The following is a 20,989-nucleotide window of genomic DNA, read 5'->3' as shown; positions in this document are numbered from 1 at the left end:
GACTGTTTTAATGAATTTTGTGAAACTAAATTGGGGAACGTGGATGGTCATGAGAGGCTATAGGTACATTTGTCTAGTGTAGATCCGATCCAAGTTTTTAAACAAACATCTGCTAACTCAATGCATTATAACTCCCCCCCCAGCATCTGGAGGAGCTAGCAAAGTGGGGAAAGGTGGGACTGGGAGGATGGAAGTGATGAAACAAGAATCACAACAACGTGATTCAAAACTGTGAGCGATATACTATGTCAGGTGTCAAAACTCAAGTGCATAATAGTGACTTTTTTTCTCATGAGTTCACTGCATGTATGTCATCATTTTGATGTCATTGCAGTTTGCTGTAGGCATCTATATTTGTATTGTGATATTTCTAACATCAGATTATACAGAGAATAAAAGTATTTTATACAAAAAGTATTTAAATTGTATTTTTGTTAACAAAATTTAGCAGTCTAACCTGATTTTTCAATTCAATTATTTGCATTCTCTGTTAATAAAGAATTATATATATCCATCAATAATATTTAGTAGAAAGGGAGGACTCAGCTATGTGTAATAGTATATAATTGCACCCGTGTATCGAGATTTTAAAAAAACTTGTCATAGTGAAACTTCCCTTTTGTTTGTCAGAACACTGAGACCTCTGTGTGTATATGCAATGCCCATGTTTTAAATCTGTATTAATTCCAAAACCTGTCTCTAGAAGTTCCTTATTCTAGTACAAACTCCCTGTCGTAGCAAATAATGAGAGAGAAAAAACTTATGTTAATATGTGTTTATGGTATTTATCAAGTATTATTCAGAATTACAGAATATCAGAGGTAGAAGAGAACTTGGAGGTCTTCTAGTCCAACTGGAGACCCTGTACTCAAACAAATGACTGTCCAATCTCTTCTTAAAAACCTGCAGTGATGGAGCACCCACAATTTTTGAAGGCAAGCCTTTCTACTGATTAATTATTCTCACCAACAGAAAATTTATCCTTAATTCTAGGCTGGATCTCTCTTTGTTAAGCTTCCATTCATTACGTCTTGTCCTGCTATCAGGTGCTTTGGATAATAGATTGACTTTCTCCTCTCTGTGATAGCCCATCAAATATTGGAAGACTTCTTATCATTTCAGCCCTAGTCCTTCTCTTTGTTACACTAGAAATTCCCAGTTCCCACAATCATTTATCATATGGTTCAGCCTCCAGTCCCCTAATCATCTTCATTGCTGTTCTGTGCACTCTTTCTAGAATCTCAACACCTTTTTGTATAGCAACCAAAACTAGAATTCCAAATGTGATCACACTAGTGGAGTACAAAGCAGTGCTATTACTTCTCATGATCTTAATATTATCCCTCTGTTGATCCAGCCTGGGACTACATTAGCTTTTTTGGCAGCTGCAGCACACTGCTGGCTCATACTAAAGAGATAGTTGACTAGGACTGCTCTCACAATTATTGCTGTTGACCACCAGGTACAACCTATTCTATATCTGTGCATTTGGTTTTTCTTGCTTTACTTTTCTCACCACTGAATTGCATTCCATCCCTTCCAGCTTTGCAACTACCCTTGGTATTAATGACCAGAATGTTGCTTCCACTTCCATGATAGGTCTCTGCAGGAAGAAATGTCTGTTGAGAAGTTGTGATGAGAGGGGCTCTCCCAAAGTGCCTATTTTGCTGTTACCCTGGCTAAGAAGATGAAAGCCACACACAGGATGAAATACAGCTAGTGGAATGGCAGCAGCTGTGCCTATAGTGATCTCAGATGCTATAATTACATCTCTCTTTATTACAGCTGCTAATGGCACTCCAGGATTACAGAAATTATAATAAATTAACAGATTATGAACTCTACTTGCTGCAAATTATGCATTTTCTCTCTTTGAAAACTCTGGCTTTCAAATGCTGAAAAAGAATGTAAGGTTATGACTTCAGGAACTTAAATACTATAGCTTTAATTGAAGAGTTTTGACATTCATCTGGGGGTCTTTCCAAGAGAAAGAGCTCTGGTCCAGAAAAAAAAACCCATTAAAAGCTGCTAGAAAAAAAAATTAAATATTTTAACCTTTGTCAAATAAGCATACTTTACAAATCTTTTTACTTTTAAAAGCGTTAATGTTATTCCTTTTAAGTAACATTCCAGAAGTTTATTTCCAAATGACAAAGTTATTATTTAAGTTCTTAAAGCTTTATGAAACTTTTTAACTGAGGATTAAAGGACACCAGTATAATAGATTCTTAATAGCCAAAAAGCAATTGACACGCAATTTTGTGTGAAAAAAGTTAACAAAGGAAATGGTCCAACCTGGTGTGTCTTTGAAGATTCTGAACCACAGCTTGGGCAAAACTGATTTTCCTGGCTTCCAGAGCAACAGTCTTGAACTCTGGGTCTGATTCTGGTCTTTCATTTCAAACAGTTGCATAAGACGCCTTTATGATTTTTACAAACCAATCACAGTATACACAGATATCTACTGTTTGCTCCTATCTTCCATCTTATTGGTGGTGTTCTGTCATGGAATATGAAAGCCCTATCTTAGGTATCTTGTCTAAGACTTATTAATAGATCAAATGTTTCTATCATTTTTAAATGACACCAATTTGCTGTAATCTTCATAAATTTGATTATTCATGCACGAAATCTTTCCCATCAGCTTTTCTTTTATATGTTCTGAACTTTAATCTAATGAGTCACCTACAATGATCTTCTTTTTAAAACATAATAAATGAGTCAACTTAATCTTTCTTTATAATAAAAATGTTCTTAGAATGCTAATCTTTGAAAAAGTAAAGCCCTCAAATCAAAGTTGATTTTTGGTGACTACATCTATGCATTTTCTTGGCAATGGCATGGAAGTGATTGGCCATTACACATTACCTTTTTTTTTCTTGTTTTAACTTCACAGTCCAATCCACAGTATTGCACTAAGGCTAAAATTCTTTAGTTTCTAATCTGCCATTTTTTTAAAAAAAATCAGATTGAATCTATGAGCTTTATTTAAAGCATAAAATGATTGCATTTCCAAATGGATTTGGAAAGATATAAACATGGATTGGAAATTTGAAAAACTTTTGTTTATGGGCAAAAGCACACTTTTTATGGATCAGTTTGAAAGTCCAAATCAATTCAGTTTTTCAAATCAATTCAAAAATTCAGATATGAGTGGATTGATTTTTCAAAATCAAAAGTCCAAATCAAGTTGGTTAAACTTTACAAATCAATTTAGGAATTTGAATCAGATCAAATCTGATTTGCATTATTGAACATGAATTGCAGCAAAGATTCATATACAGTAAACACTTGATTCTCCAGACCACCATTAAACATACTCTTGGTGCAACAGCACACAAAATTACTACAGTAGGCAATATGTGTTGCTTCTGAAGAACTGGACAATTGACATAATGTAAGTCATTTGTGTCAATGACATTTGTGTAATTATGAAATTATATGTTTACATCATCTAAATCACACTTCCCAACACAAATGTTCAAATGTCAATTTTGTAATTGGGCAGATGGTATAGATTATGTCAATGATAGAAATTTGGATTTAACAGACATTTGGATTTAATGGACATTCCTATCCTCTTAAACAGTCTATTAAGTCAAGCTTTTATAAAATGCAACATTGGACATTTGTTTTCAGTTTCTTTTCTTATGTTTAATTATAGCTGTTTTTTTTCCTTATGGGAATTAAACAAAGCCTCCAGTGTTTCCTCTTCAAATTTTACATTGGAAAGATAGGAAATGAAATCACAGTCTCAGAAAAGATGCAATGCATTACAAATTTATTCTTCATTCAATGTTGTATCAAAATAAAATAACTCACAATTAAAAATACTAAAATGCAAGAGTAAAAATGAAATAAAGCAATGCCAAAAGAACTTTCGTTAAAATGTGGGAAAGGGAAGGCAGGCAGAACAAAAGAAAACCATTCCTCCATAATAAACTTTCAGTGAAGGCCTGGATGAAGGAATCAGTTTTCAACAGGAGCCTAATAAGCACTTCACAAATTTCACGAATGGAACATTCCAGAATGCAGTGGTAGGTAGCTAGGTAGGTACCATTTTGTTACAGTAGTATAAGTACAGGGTTATCAGTGCATGAATTTATTTAGCAGGGCCAGGAATAGGCATAGTTGGTTTTCCAACCAAAACTGGTGATTGACACTCCTAACCTCAGGATCACTTGGTTCTCTGGTGATAATTAAGACCACCTTCAAACTACATACCTATTCTTTCTGAGAGTACAGTCTTACAGGCAGATTTCCCAGTTCTTGTGTCTTGTAAGCAACTCTTCACAAACATTCTATATTTTCAGAACTCAGCCTAAGTTGCCCAACCCTCCATTTTTAATATTGCACTGTGATTATTTTATTGCCTGCTCTCCTAACAAACCACCAGGAGAATTTGCTTAAGCAACCGAATGGAAATGGTATTATACTTCATACCATTCTGTTACCAATATGGTTGGGTATATGGCAATACAACATTTTACTATCTGTGTGATTCCTGATCAGCTTGAATGATTCTCTAAGAAGTCATTCAAGAACACCAGAGAAGAAGTAGAAATCATGAACGCAGTGTCAGGACCCACCCCAATCCACATCTTAGGAAAATAAAGAACTCTTGGAGCCAGGTCTTGTCCAAAAGGAGTTTTTACTAGGACATGATCGGTTGTGGAAATACAAGACAGGATCTGGCATTGTGTGTACATTTTTACTATATAAAGGATTCCCTTTTCAACCCCCCCAACCCCATCTGGTCAGCCTCACATCAATTAAACTTAGGTGTCAACCCTTTTGTGGGAAAAGGGGAATCTTCTCGTGCTTTATTGCTAATTGCTTTCTTCCTTTCAGTTCCAGATAGGGATACAACCCAGATCTCTTCTCCCCTCCTTCCCCTCCTTTGTTGTACTGGGATCAAAGGGGTTTGCCTGGTCTCTGGAATGCAGCCTCCGGTCAGGCTGAATAAACATCTTCAACACTCCCCCCCCCCCCCGGAGAATGGCAGGATCCAGGGATGCACAATATTTTAAACATACATTTACGAATGTGATATAAATGGATTCTGACACGCAGTGTTTGATCAGTGCTTATTTCTTTTTATTATTAACTAAGGAAAGAAAAGTGACATCAGGCTCTCATGTAAAATATTTAACAATATTAGCTGAGGTGACAAGATTGTGCAAACATAAATGATAGATGATAGAACTGAACCTGGAAAAGAAGTTTTAGCCAACCACTCCAGTTAGAGCTGGAGAATGCTGCAGCCAAAATCTGAAGTTGTATGTACTGTTAAATGTAGCAGTGTTGAGACAATTCATAAAGGGATACCTCACAAATTAGTAAAAAAACAAGCTACTAGGCTTTCTGGTGAATATCTTTATGCAAGATCCAAGGACAAAGTGCACAGTTAAAATGTTTAACTATATCTGTCAAGAGGAGAATAGGACCTGAATTAAAAATTAGATATAATCCTTACCTGGCTGAAGACCTTTCTATATGGTTAGCACAAAATATCTCATATTATATTTCATCTTCAGATTATGAGTTCTTTGGTGACTCAGAGTAGATATAATGTCTTTAATGCATTAGAATGGTAGGCAATCTTCATGTCTTAATTAATTTTACTATGGAAATTAGAACTTCTGAAGCATGGACATTAAAATAATCTGTGTACTTTGTATATTGTGATTCTCCAATATATTGTAAAGCTTTAGGAACACAATTTTGTTACTACCAGTAGGAAAATGTAGTGTAACAGTAAAAAAAAAGCTCCTTTACTCAGCCATTACTGATTGTAGGTGGTTGTTGCTCAGGCATACGGGACAGAACAAAAGTTTGTTGTCACCAGGGCATGGCAGCCCAGTTTTGCCAAGTTGAGTTCCTTTCCACATTTGCCAAACAAAGATCAAATTTGTAATTTATCTCCAGAGTGCCCCAGATTCCTCTTCAGCTGTCCTCTAATTTCTTCTTGCCCTCTTCTCCAGTGCTTTATTGATCCCTACCTCTTACCCATCATACACGCACATACAACATGTGACAGCTGATTGGTATCTGTTAATTAATGTGGCTTGAGGCGTCTTTTCTATTCAGTGGCCTGATAAGGGAAATTGGATGTCTAAGGACTGCTATGCCATTATCACCCCTTGCCTCCTTTGGCAACACAAATACAAAACAGGGCATAGTGATAGATAAATGCCACTGACCCATCCCTCTGCCCTCTCTTCCTTTAGTTGAGATAGCTGAGATAGAAAAATAGAACTCCCGACCAGTCAATATAGCAATCACTAGCTCTTTTGTTAATTGCCAGGTTGATAGCAAGAGAAATCAAATCATCCTGGCTCCCTTGGTCCAAGTGCAGGAAGGCACACACAACTGCCTGAGCTGAGGGTTTTTTGGGAATAAAAGCTTCTGGATAAGGATATATCACAGTTAGTCAGACATGCACATTGCTAAGTCATAAGAAAGAACTCTAGGGTAACAGAGAAAGTAGTTAAGACTAAAAGAAGAAGAGGAGAATATATCTCATAAGATGCATGGAAAAAGTTTAGGCCAAACTGTTTATACTTTTTATTTTTATATACTATTTGCTACCAAGTAATGAAATTGAAATATCCTCTATAGAAGAAACATGTATGCTTTTTGATTTAACTAAATCTTTACACAGTAAATCAAAGCTTTGAACTACATTCTTCCCCAAATTGGTACCTTCAGAAGTGTTAGGAGATACAGTTTGGGTCTGGCTAGTCTAAGGAAAAGAAGAAATAGGGGAGACATGATAGCAGTGTTCCAGTATCTGAGGAGCTGCCACAAGGCCGAGGGGGCCAGGTTGTTCACCAAAGTGCCAGTTGGAAGGACGAGAAACAATGGTTGGAAACTGACCAAAGAGAGAAGCAACCTAGAACTAAGGAGAAATTTCCTGACAGTGAGGACAGTCTACCAGTGGAACAGCTTACCCCCAGATATCGTGGGTGCTCCATCACTGGAGATTTTTAAGAAGAGACTGGACATCCACCTGTCTGAGATGATATAGGTTCTCCTGCTTGAGCAGGGGGCTGGACTAGAAGACCTCCAAGGTACCTTCCAGCTCTATTCTATTCTATTCATTCTGAAAGGCACAAATTTGGAGATGGTATTTTAACCTATTGTGAGGTACCTGGGGCATGGCTGCAATATTGGGGCATGACCGCAGTTGGCAATAATGCTTTTATTTTCTGTTTTCCTACCACTAGCGGGGGGGGGGATCTTTATTTCTTTTACACAAGGACTCTTGCCTATTTTCAATTATTTTGAAAGAGTATCCCTCAAGCATCCAACAACATATTCATAATGGAAGAATAAAATAGTATGATATCCCCTTAAATACCATTATAATTGTAAAGGCGTTTTACCTTAGAGTGGAATCATTACGGATACTGATGTAAATTTCTTAGCACTTTTAAATTTTAAATTGGAATATTGGGAGATAAGTTTATTTTTACACTTCCTTGTGTCTCTGTTTCCTCTTCCACACTTGCTAGAACGCCTAAATTTATCTTGTCATTGACAGAGAATAGTTTCTTTTCAAGCTTACTTTTGATTTTTCACAGATCTGTGGTTGGAAAGCAGATGAGAGTTTTCTTTTATTTATGATCACATTTGCTCTCAGCCATTAGACTTAATTGGTTCTAATGGACTTAGTTACAGGTTTTTGTTTGTGTTTTACCTTATTACTTTGAACTTAATTCAGTGCACCTGCCTGTATGGCAGTTCTTTTTCCACATGGCCTGAAGATACATATTTGGGATTCCATAGTGATTTAATGTTTATTTATTTCAAACATTTATACAGCTGTCCATCTTTCAGCCAACTCTGGGCAGCTCACAATCAAAGTTACATACTGCTGCTTTGATGAAGTGGCTTACAAAAATATTTTACCCAGATAAGGTGATAGCTTATGTCTTACGATAAGTCCCACTTTCCTTCAATGAGTAAAATTTCAACTCTTTATTAAGGAAGAGAGATAATGCATGATTCAGTGGTGGTTAATATTAAGTCCCTATTTCCTTGAGTCCTAGTCAAACCTTTGTACATTCTGTATAATAATGTTGCACACATGTACAAAAGATTAGGCTTTGATCGTGCTGCTACAACCACCATTTTGCCTTTTTTGACCCTCCTCACCCACTCCCACCTTTGATACTGCTGGGATACAAGTGCATTTGAAGTAGTGTTTTCTATATCATGACTGACTAGTTTCCCATACAGTACATCATCCTTCTCTTTCTCTCCTTTTCATGTTAACATGGCAATGACTAGACGGGACCATATATCCCAAAAGGACATACTACAAGGCACGCTGGCAAGACTGAAGAAGTAGCTCTTGAAATATTAAAGCAGTTACATTCTCCATAGGGATCAGTGCAGCTGATTTGAAGGCTTCCCTCGTTTGTCTTTACTTGCACAGTTCCACCACTTCACTTTGGTGCTCATTCCAATGAAAATCGGGGCTTTGTCTGCACATGTATGCAGAGACTTCTAGCAAAGGCAGCTGCTCCAGCACTTCACGTAAGGGTATTTGATGAAGCATCTCTTGGCAATCAATGCTTTGCCCAGCCCTAGGAAGAAATGAATAGGAAGTAGCTTCTTACGCGAAGCTGCTTCCTCTTTTGAAAATACAAACAGGCCTCCGCCTTATTGAAGTACGTCTATAGGACTGGCTCAGAAATGGCTCGAAACCATTTCACCGAGCAGTTTGTCTATGGACATTTTTTCCTGTAAGAGCCAAAGTATTCTGCAAGTTGCAGTCACAATACAGCAAAGGGCAACCCACTTGGAAAGGTTAGATGACACTTTTACATTTATTTTTGGATTAATTTCTTAGGTGAAAAAAAAAACAACAACCACACCCAACCATCCTAAAGTGAATTGCCTCTGCCAGTTTTCTGGAAAGCAGCAACTCGGTGCCTTTTGCTTGGTCAGTATTCCTAATCTGTGGTGCCTTTGCCCCGCCAGGGTTTTCTAACCTTTCTTTGGGAGACCAGATGAGCTTACTGCAGAGCGCCTGGATGGAAATCCTCATCCTGGGTATTGTGTATCGCTCATTACCTTATGAGGATAAACTGGTCTATGCTGAAGATTACATCATGGATGAGGAACATTCACGTTTGACGGGGCTCCTGGAGCTCCATTTGGCCATCCTGCAGCTGGTGCGGAGGTACAAAAAGCTGAAGGTGGAGAAGGAAGAGTTCGTCACTCTGAAGGCCCTGGCTCTCGCCAACTCAGGTAAAGTCGTGGACGAAAGGATCCGCAACCGGGAAGGTGGGGGAGATTATTTTTTTTTTATAAGAATAAAAAAAAATGGTACCTGTGCTTTGAAAGGAGGAATAAGCCCATGGTTACAATTTGGGAAGAAATTGCCCACCGTCTGGATTCAGGCTAATAGCTCCCCATCTCCTGACATCTATTTTTTAAAAAAATAGTTATTGATTTTGTAATCAATGGTTGGTCAGAGCTATATTGATAACAGTTCAGCATTGGCTTGCTGGAAACAAATCCCATAATATTGGCTCATTTTTATAATCACTTGTCAAAGTTCGGTCCTTTGTGCACCTCAGAAAACCAAGGTGGGAAGCTTGATGAGTTTAGAACTGCAGCTCTGAGCCTGCAGCTGTTATATATGTTTTCTTGACATGGGGCTCTTCCACCAACCTATCAACTTGCAGTGCTTTTGAATCGTTTAAAGGCACCTGCAAATGATCTGGGCGGGCTGATAATTTTTGGATCTTTTGGCTCGAAGGACACTAAAAGCATAACATGTGTACATATTTATGACACTAAAGTTACGGAGACCTACCAACCAATCAGCTATTTTACTTTTTGCCCCAAAGCTGAGCACATTGAGCTATCAACCAAATAGTTTCTTGTTTATTAGCCAGTAAACAAGTGCCATATCTCTATAACCTGTTCCTCAGATCCATACAAATCCCTCTATTCTACTCTATTCAGAAGTGAAAGAGAGCACGTTATTATCTTCTCCCATATTTCTATAGTCGCCATGTTGGTAAAATTCCATTGCCTTCCAAAAGACTAATTCAGACAAAACAATCCCAAAAAATCTGCATTTTGGACTGTTTTGTCTGCTCATACCAATGTCCCACTAGGAAAAAATTCCCAGAGTTGTGGGCAGCGGTAGAGGAGAAAGCCAATAAAAACCTTTCATAAAATCACAGAATTGGAGGAGGCTATATACCGTTGACCCCTACCCACTAGTCAGTTTACGAATCCAAATTAAAGCATCCCATGTGAATGGCTCCTTAGCCTCCATTTGAGCACATATCCTAAAGGGAAGCCCACCCTCTCTCAGGGTAATTAGTTCTATTGTTAAACTGCTTTTATTGTTAGGAAGAGGAATTTTTTTCTAACATTCAGTTAAAATCTGCCTTCCTGTAACTTAAACCCACTATTTCAGTCTAGCACTCTGGAACGAAAGAAGACACATCAGGGGCTTCTTCTATATGATATCGTTTCAGGTATTCTAAAAGTGCTATCAAATCGCCCCTCAGTTGTCTTTTCTGGAGGCTTAAACACAGCCAGCTCTTTGCACGAGTTGTGTTGTGATTCAGGGTCAGCCTGTGGGTTCGGCAGTTGGGTCGGACGATTCAGAGGAGGAGGAGGGGGGTGTTGGAGAGGTTGCTGAGGGTGTTGGAGAGCTTGCTGATGAGAGCCCTCAGCCAGGCCCCTCCCACCTGGTTACGACGCAGACCCAGCTGTCTGAGCCTGACAGCGTGGATGAAGATGACCCACAGCTGGCCCTGTTCAAGGACGCCCGACACAGGAGGCAGTCAATCAGGAGTAAACAGAGGAAGGCAATGGGGCACCTCGGAAGGAGGCAGAGAGAAGCCACGCCCTGAACTGTTTAAAAGGGGAATGCGTGCGAGGGCTGGTTTGCTGAAGGCAACCGTTTGAATAGCTCCTGTTTCATGGTTCGTGTTTGCTCTCTTTGCTCTGTTTGCTCTGTTTTATGTTAATAAATTTGGCAGGCTTAGTTCCAGCCTCTTCCCTTCTTGTAAAGGGGTTGTCCCTGCCTTTTCTGCAGGGCCGGTAGCAGGCTGGTACAGAACAAGTTACAGGAGAAGCACAGTTCAAAACTGAATTGACAAAAGCAGAATAAAATGAAAAATTAAGTTCCAATGATTTGGAATTTGTTTTGCAATTGATGCAACTAGAAATTACATTCTGAGCTTGCAATCAACTATTTTTCCAAGATCTTTTTCATAAGTAGCAAGCCACCTATTCCCCATTTCATTCATTCCTATATATTTATTTTTTGTTTTCCTGAGTGAAACAAAAAAAATATTCTATTATTTTTAGCTCATTTTTCTCACTTATCAAAATTGTTTTGAAATTATTTGTCTTAAGAGTGTTAGCATCCCATCCAAATTTGTGTCGTCTGCAAATTTGATAAGTATCACCCCACACCTCTGTCTAGGTCATATGGAAAAATAGAAGACAATGTTTGAACTGTAAAGTACAGTAAATATAGCTTTTTATTTTAAGGTAAAATAAATGTTTTAACTGATTTTGAGTTTTCCTGAGTTGGTAGTCATATAAACTTAATTTATTATTTGTGTTTTTGTTGCTTTTGTTCCTAATTGCCTTTCTTTTTTGCTACATGTTACCATATTTGCAGCAAGAGCTTTGAAAATAATTCAGTGAGGATTCTCCCAATCCATGTATTTGGTATACTGTACATATTAGAAAGCAGAAATATAGACAAACAAACTGATATCTGATTAGCAAAAAGCAAGGAAGCCCACCCAATTTTTCAAGGCTTCTTAAATTAGTTTTCAGTATTTCCAAGTTGATCTAGAAGGAGAAATCCCTTGAGAATGTAGAATGTTAGTATAGCACGTTAATTAGGTCAGGCTCATGATATAAAGCTCCTAGGGCTGAATTTGTTGTTCCTTTTGTATATTTCAGGCATATCAAAAATCATACTGTAATAACTTTGCTACATAGTTTAATGCAAAAATAGATTGGCTTAGTGGTATGTCTGTTTCTTCCTAAACACCTTTTGCATAGATTCTCAGATAGGATACATCTTCAGAAGCGGTTTCTCTTGGATTTTCAGGTAGCTTTTTTCTACCATGAAGCACTGTGTTCTAAGATTAAATATACTCCCTGCCCATTTATATAGACTGATTCCCTCACTATTTTTGCTTTTTCTCTATAGATTCAATGCACATAGAGGATATGGAGGCAGTGCAGAAACTACAAGATCTTCTCCATGAAGCCCTTCAGGACTACGAGCTGAGTCAACGTCATGAGGAACCACGACGCGCAGGAAAGCTGTTGCTCACCCTGCCTCTCCTGCGGCAAACAGCTGCCAAAGCTGTGCAGCACTTCTATAGCATCAAACTGCAAGGCAAAGTCCCCATGCACAAACTCTTCCTAGAGATGCTTGAGGCCAAGGTCTGACATGCCCAGCCCCACCTGGAGAGCCCAGGAAACAAACTGGATCGAGAAGCAGCCGTGGAGGAAACCAAAAATGGCAGCTGGCTTTTATTTTCAATCATTTACTGTGGAGGAATTATTTAACATTCATCCGGCAGCCTGCCATCTGAAGATTATCATGTACAGAGATGGAAACTCTTTTAATCAATTTTTTTTTAAATTTGTGGGAAATTCGCAACTAAGCTCTTGCACTTGCAGAGGGAACCAAGATTTGGAGTCCTTGAGCAGTGATGCTCTTTGCACTACCTAGGGCAGCTGATTCCTAGCTTTTTCCACCTTCTAGTGTGGAGATATGAAGCAGGAAATGGTGGGGTAAAAAAACACCACAGCATTTATAGCATGGTGGTATGAGAGGATTTTTTAAAAAAAATGTGGGCATCAGTGTGGACCTGGCACCTGATACGATGTTTCAAGGCGGAGGCCCATGTGCCAGTAGCTTCTTTTCAAAGAAGCACCTTCAGTCCAAATTCAAGTTATTTGTAATGTGTACATAGAGGCCTATTTCCTATTGGGAAGAGCAGGTGTGAGTGTGTAAGATGTTCTGTGATCTTAAGCATCTGGCTTTTCCTATTCTTGTGCAATCAGAACATTCTCAGTGGTAGTTGCTACACAAGCTGGAGATACAGTACGTTCTGGGGAGAGGAAGGTCTTATTGTTTCAGAGAATGCAGAGAGAACAAACCCAGGCCCTGTCTTATTCCAAAGTTTTTTCCAGCACAATTCCTTTCTTCTCCTATATGTGACATTATTTTTAAAACCTCTGGCTTCCTTCTTTCTTCTACACCTGGCATGAATCTCAGGACTCAGATTGCTCACAACAATCAAGACAAAACGAAGAAGTATCCTGAACTAGGGCTTTTGTTCAGCTCTTTCAGCAAATCCTGATATTAGATAGATCCTTTGATGGATTAGGAAAAAAATATATATCTCAATATCTTAATATGGACTCATGTTCCATATTAAGGGAATTATATCAGATTCCTTAAGGGAGATATTTAATACTTATTCTCTCAGTACCTTCTTTTATTCTTTAGCCGTTTGCTTGAATCCAACTTAAACAGCTGAGTGTAGGGAAATAAATTATTCTTCATGCTGGGCCAAAGCCAACAGTACACGGGGATGGTTTTTTTTATCTCTCTTTCTTTCCACCACAATCCCACTTCCTAGAAAACTGCCATTGGGAGGATAGATAGCTCTTGCCAGAGATTTGGTCCAACCTCTACTTTATGTTAGTTGCAGACCTAACTCTCAGCTTGTATAAATGCCAGGTTAAAATCTGCTGGTATGTTTTCCCTTACCAGGAGAGAGATGGTAGAAGCAGAGCCTCAGGGTCATCAAAACTGTCTTCCAAGTTGACCTGGGTCCAGATTATCCCTTTGGAAGATTAATTGAATTTCATCAAATCGTCCCCTGGAGCCAAAAGCACAGCTAAATCTTTACTCCTGATTTGTACTATTTCAACAGAAGGCGATGGTATTTGGGTTTGCATTTTCAGACACTTTTTGAGATCCAGCAATTAATTAAAGGGTTAACTACACTCAAACAGCCAAGGTAACAAAAGAAAAGAAGTTGATTTAAAAGGAGCTACCAATATACACACTCCAAAACCCCAATAAAAGCAATAAAATACAAAATGGGGGGGAGCCTATTGCAAAGAGGATGTTATGTATTTTCTTCCCATCTACTTTCCATAGATGATGAAAAAACAGGCTTTAATCTTTGTATTCTTAACTAATCTCTGCTATTTTGAGATTCTAATCCAAAGGATTTTTTAAAATAAGATAAAGAGGGGAAAACAAGAGAAAACCGAGTTGTGCAAAATGTTCTTCATTTCATTTGATCATAAACAAACTACTGCTATGCTACCCATACAGAGTTATTTGTGGCCAAAATCCATTAAAATAGTAGAGTCTTGTTACATTGTCCTGGCAGTTTTGTTTGGGGAAGTGTAAACCTCACTTGCAGAGGAATGGCAGAGGATGTGCTGATTCATTCTTACTCTTCAAAGTTTGTAAATTCGTTCCTCTCTTCACATAGGGTGGAGGGAGTGAGAAGATCTTTCCACATAATTTCAGTGTGTTCCCTTACTACATCTATTGTCCTTACAACAGTTATTCTCCAAGACAGCAATCATTGGTAGAACAAAAAAAGACTACCTGTTCGTCATATAGAAGTTCCCAGGTGTACCCTTTGGTGCATCTCTTTGCAGATGTAAAAGTCCTCTGACAGAGATTTTTGAGAGTCACTGCCAAAGATTAGATGCTGGGCCAGCTGAACCAATAGTCTGATTTCATAGGACACTTTCTTTGTTCATGACCTGATGCTACAGGCATGGTTGAAATTTCAGTTGGGAGGTACAGTTCAAAGGCATGTCCAGGAAGTATTCCTCCTTGTCACTTAGGGATAATAATAATAATAATAAAAATAAATCTAACAGGAAGGAAAAAGATCAATGCAGAAACTATTATTTTTTGTTCCTGCACTGATGAAACTATGATTTGCTTCACAAGTTGTTTTAAGCCACAATTTCCTTCATTCTGCGTTGAGTAAATCTGAGTTTAAATAACATGATCATGTGGCGTTTTTAAGGCAAAACCAAACAAGTCGCATTATGATTTAGTACAATGCGTGAACCTATTTTTTCATTGTACATAACCTACAGTCATTTGTAAGCTAAAGTAAAATCTCTTCACCTTAAATTTAATTCCTTAGTGACGTGATGAATGCATTCTCCATAGTTTTCTTAGTAGTAATATGGAAGTGGCTTTTTTTTTTGTCTTCCAGTCTAGCCTACAATTCTGGGATTTGCTGGAGATCTCATATCCAGCTACTTATCACATTTGATCTTAAATCATTTTTGAGATCAGTTAAGGTTGCCTAGCCCTGTAACTAATTGGGGCCTTTCTTAACCTACCCAGATCCGAAGGTTCCAGCATCCAATTGGCAGTAACAGCAGAAACTCTCACTCTGACGTAGAAGAAAACTGGGCCCACATCTTTGAGCCATCTAGAATACAGTATACTGATGTACAATATAATTTAGAAGAAATGTAGATCCTGTTTCTCTGCTATTCATGGGCCTTTTCAGGATCATTAAAGCCCACCGCTGCAACACTGTTAAATAGATCATATAATATTCAGTGAATGTAAGAGAATGAGAAAAAGAAATGCATCTTCCTTCTTATTTGTAGGTGATTCAGTCTGGCTTATATAAGGTATAAGGGGGCTTTAAAGCATATGTTTTGGTTTAGCATGATCAGTCGTGTCCCAAAGGAAGACTACAATAATCTACCACAGCAGGTGTGTAAATACCCTTAACCAGCAATAGAGTTTAACAAGAACAGGCAATCCCATACGGAAGTGTATTTGTGAATGTGCAAATATATTTTTTGTTCTTTACAGCAGTTTAAACAATCTTGAATATACAATGGGTTAAGTGTGGGGAAAATCTCTTAAGTACAAGAATGGTTTGTTATCTGCAAGTACAATTATAGCTTCCCTGGAGTAGGCAATTCTGAAATCTTATCCAAATGCTAATCCAGGATTAGTTTAGGACAAGGCATGCAGGTAAGTGCCCTCATTAGGATATAGTGATGACGCTAGCAAAAGTCTGCACCTTCCCAAAGACCTGTATTCTTCTTCTTCTGAGCCTGCACCCAAATCCTGTGATGTCCTCTCTCCCTTCCAAGGCTTTGCGTATTTACACACTGACAATAGTTGTCTGTGAAACATAACCTTTTTTGTGAGTCCTGAAGGCAATGGATACTGCTCTTATTTTACATTCCTCTCTGGAAATGGAGACCTCTGGCCTTGAACGGGGGGGGGGGGGGAGGGGGGGAAACCACTCCCTCAACTTGATGGGGATCAATTCAGATCTCTCATTCCACTTGTATCTGAGAAATAATGGGCATTACTTTGGAGTGGAATGTAAAGGAACTTCAAGCCCCCAGCCAAACAATATTGTTTATGCCAAATAGGGGTTATTGTATTGTTCTTCATAACTAGATGTCCATTCTGAAACTGTTAAAAGTGTATTTTGAAAGCAAGCTAAAACAACTCCAAAAGAAAAGGGGGGAAAAACGGGGGGGGGGGAATTATAAAGAAAGACTGAAGAATGTAAGCGGTGTTGAATTTTTTACATGTCTGAGCTGAGTTTCCAACTTGTAGCCATTCTTTAATGAATGTGGCCCAAACCAGGCTCAGCTGCTATAGCTTGATGCTTAAGAGACACCCCTCCCCCAAAATGGGAAGCTTGTGCAAATTTAAGCAAGGTGTCACAGTTTAGAAGCAAAATCAACAATATCTACTCGATTACTATTCTCTTTAGGGGCAGAAAAAGGCCCTGTTCAAATAAAAAAAATGTATTATTGTGCTGCAGATAATTTCAAACAAACTGAGAAATAAAACAATGTACAAAGAAAACTGCTTGAAATGACATTTATTGCATATTCTGAAGCATTTAGCATCATCACACACATGGCATTGGTACACTTGCCCTACCCTGTACCCTATCCCTTTCATTATACAGTAAACACCTAAATTAATGCCATAAGCATACATTTAAATTAGTCTAGCTAACAGTGGTATGGATATGCCTAGCTTGGTTCACATTTATATAGTCCAGGTTTGCTTCCACACATTGTTTTCTCTGCATACTCACTTTTCAAGGTACATTCCATAATTTGTTCCATTTGCAAGTCAGCCCCAAGGATAAATGCACTCCTCTTTCATCCCACTTTCTTTCCAATATTTGCAACTGAACATGGGGGGTGAAGTTTGTAGGAAGCAACTTTTGAATGTTGAGTTCACTGCTCCCTTTAATCCCTAAAAGTTTCTAGGTTTCTCCTATGGCCACTCCAGAAATAACAAAGCCCTCTATTGTAGAACTTCTTCTTAAATTGGGCAATGACACAATATTTTGGGACTTGGGATACGGGCAGCAAACTGAGATAAATTCAAACAGTCATATCCCGCCTGGTCTTGTGGTGGAGTAAAGTAGAAGGTCTGCTTCTCCATTTTTTAAAGTAAACACTATTTATAATATACCAGTGTTGTTTGCTGCTGACATTGAGAGATGGCAGCCAACAACAGTAGACAGGAGACCCTTTGCACAACTTTGTAATGTGTACCAATTGCATCCATCCCTGGATTGAGAGGCCTTACTCACTGTTATTCCTCCTGTCATCACCTCCTGGTTGCCCATTGCAATGTGCACTACGTGGGCTGCCCTAGAAGGCACCCCCCAAAACTACAATTTGTCCTGTATGAAGTGGCAGGATATTTATGGTCATACCGCTATATGCCTGTGTAACACATCACTTTGCAAGTTGTGCTGGTTGCCTATAGATATGCAATTCAAGGTCCTATTTATCACCCATGAAGCCTTATAAGGTATCACTCCCAATGCTATCTGACTGTTCCACATGTCTAACAGGGTGGGTGTGTTCCAGGGTTGTTCCCTAAAACTATACCATCTGACTAAACCAGGAGGTGTGTCTTTTCTGCTGTGGCATCTCCCTTCTGTAATTTCCACTCTGACATTCGGATGTTTCCAACCCCAGTGGCCTTTACAAAGGCAGTAAAAATCTCTTCCTCAGGTTTTAGGGCCAGGATGACTGGAATTCTAATTTGGAGGAGGACTATGAAATTGTCAATTCCTAATCATAGCTAACACAGCCAGGGTATTGGAGGCACAAGAAGGGGGTTATCTCCTACCCTAAGGATTCAGGAAATGTTTTACTTCAGGAATCTTCTAAAGCAGAAGTGGACAACATGAAATTGTGCTAACTACACTAGCTATGGAAAAACTCATAATTTCAGTTAGCTTGGCTATATCAAGAGATGCTTTTTCCAGGTCAGGTAATCTTGGGATCAATTCTTCTTTTAAGATTGGAAGGGGTGTTCTGATTTTTCTTCCAAATGCAATTAGAACAGATTATATTCAGTAGCTAAAGGAACAATCCTCAGTAGAAACTGAAGGTGGGAGAGGGAATCTTTGGTTACAGTTAAAAAAAATAACTGGCTGGAAAATCAGTGAATGTAATAATAATAATAATAATAAAAAAACTCCACACATTTTCTGAATCAATTGCATCCTCTGGGCTGCATGCCAGTTTCGGTCATAAATCAATGAGCCTTAAGTTAGTTATGATGTAAGTGCTATTATTTCAATGAGTGTACTCTAAAAGTCTCTAAATATAGAATTAGACTTCTGTCTCTGGTAATGACTGTCCAGACTGATCACTGTCAGAGTCTATTACCTTAGATGACTTGACTAGAAGGACACTGGTGTTAGCCACTTCTCTTAAGCCACTATGCTGTGGATCGCTGTAACTTGGTAACCTGTCTTTAATGAACCTTATTTCAGAGATAAATTTTTATTTTAATTCCCAGGTCCTCTGCTTGGCATTTTGTAGTTTAAGTGAACCTGGTGTTATAATGGAGCCCACAGTCTGGCTGCAGTTGCCCAGTCTTCCCTGTTTTAAAAAGTCTGCTTTGAGTAGCCAGGCAATTGAGTTAGTTGCCATTTAAATTTCTTGCATTGTCTCCAATGGCACACTGGAGAATTAAAATTGTGGCTGATCCTAATCCATGGTATACTTTGGAGTTCATAAGTGCGCCATGTCCACCCTGGAGGGGAGAGAGGATTACGAGAGCAACTGCTTTAATAAAAGGAAGTGCCTTCTAAACAGGAGAATGAACAACGTTTATGTTGTGATTCAGGGTCAGCCTGTGGGTTCGGCAGTTGGGTCGGATGACTCAGAGGAGGAGGGGGGTGTTGGAGAGGTTGCTGAGGGGGTTGGAGAGCTTGCTGATGAGAAACCTCAGCCAGGCCCCTCCCACCTGGTCACGATGGAGACCCAGCTGTGTGAGCCTGACAGCGTGGATGAAGATGACCCACAGCTGGCCCTGTTCAAGGACGCCCGACGCAGGAGGCAGTCAATCAGGAGTAAACAGAGGAAGGCAATGGGGCACCTCGGAAGGAGGCAGAGAGAAGCCACGCCCTGAACTGTATAAAAGGGGAATGCGTGGAAGGGCTGGTTTGCTGAAGGCAACCTCTTGAAAAGCTCCTGTTTCTTGGTTCGTGTCTTGTTCTGTTTGTTTTTGTATCAATAAATTTGGCAGGCTTAATTCCAGCCTCTTGCCTTCTTGTAAAAGGGGTTGTCCCTGCCTTTTCTGCAGGGCCGGTAGCAGGCTGGTACAGAACAGTTTATTATATGCAAACATGATCTGGCTTCTACTTTGCTGGTCAGTTTTATGTAGTTAATGATCTACTGTGTTCTTTATTGTTTTAACTCACTGTTGACTATTCCTAATGTAGACTTCTCCAACTTGGAATATTTCAGATGTGCCCAGGTCACAGCTTCCACATGATTCAGGCAGCAGAAGAAAAAATGACGAAGACTGATGTATGTTAATTTGAATTGCACAGCCAGAATATAAATCTTTAACAGAAGAAGGGTTTTTTTGCATCATTGTATTCCCTTATGACAATGTGGATGAATTATCAAAGGAAATCTGCCTTCCACATTGATTTAGTGATAACTCAGTATAGAAGCAGGTTCATCATCAGAGAAGATTTTTTAATCTATATCAATGAGAATCCAATATGCATTCTTAGGATGGGAGAACAGTTTGCTTTTGTCCGTGCAACATATGTACAAAAAATGACAGAACATTTGTCACATATCCCATGTTACATCACTGTTCTGTGAGCTGCACTGGCTGCCCAGTGATGGGATTCAGCCAGTTCGCACCACTTGGGCAGAACCGGTAGCTAATTTTTTGTTGCCCAAGCCCAGAATGGACTTCCGGAAGTGTTATCCACACAGAGAACCGGTTGTTCACATATTTGAATCCCACTACTGTGGCTGCCAGTTTCCTTCTGGGTCCAATTCAATTTGTTGGTTATTACCTTTAAAGCCCATTGTGGTATGGGTCCAGATTATCTGAGAAACTGGCTCAGTCCGATGGGATTAGCCTGCTCCACTTGTGCTGCAGAAGAACATGTCAGCCAAGGAATTTCGGCAGGCAGAAGAAGAGTATTTTCTGGTATGGCTCCCGCCCTTCAGAACATCTTGCCCCCTCCCCCCAAGTCAGATGCATTCCCACCCTTCTGAAATACCTGGATGACATGGCTAGGTCAACTAGCTTGGGGTCCTAATGGAGGTGTGGCACATTGGAAGTGGCTGATGGAGTAGAGAATACCCCATTTCCTCTCTCTGAGCACTTTGTTCTCTCCCTTTCCATCCTGTTTAGTTTTATTTTAATTGTATTTTTAAATTTAAGATCTTTATCATTTTAATATTTTATTCTGTATTTTATTCAATGTCTGTAAGCTGCCTAGAGTCACCGTCAACAAAATGGGCAGCGTACAAGTTTGCGAAATAAATAAATAAATAAATAAATAAATAAATAAATAAATAAATAAATAATCACACCATTGTGGTTGCCATCTTGGTTCTTATGGCCATATTCTGTGCACATATTTGTTGTTTC

The 20,989-nt window shown here is 39.0% G+C and overlaps 1 protein-coding gene across 4 annotated transcripts in view; it reads left to right on the top strand.

Moving 5' to 3' along the window:
* Positions 1-12,456, top strand: part of ESRRB (estrogen related receptor beta) — a gene marked incomplete at both ends in the record, with an annotated part of 115,476 nt that extends 103,020 nt beyond the window's left edge. For all 4 annotated transcript variants that reach the window (XM_081334051.1, XM_081334050.1, XM_081334052.1 and 1 more), the window contains 2 exons: positions 8,992-9,261; positions 12,212-12,456. In XM_081334051.1, coding sequence (XP_081190177.1) covers positions 8,992-9,261; positions 12,212-12,456 — 515 coding nt within the window. The remainder of the gene's footprint in view (positions 1-8,991; positions 9,262-12,211) is intronic.
* Positions 12,457-20,989: the final 8,533 nt, after the last annotated feature.

This window comes from Vipera berus (assembly GCF_964194415.1).
Source record: "Vipera berus genome assembly, chromosome: 1".
Classification (NCBI taxonomy): domain Eukaryota; kingdom Metazoa; phylum Chordata; class Lepidosauria; order Squamata; family Viperidae; genus Vipera; species Vipera berus.
Note: the sequence above shows the minus strand (reverse complement) of the source record. Positions and strands in the feature narration are given on the sequence as shown.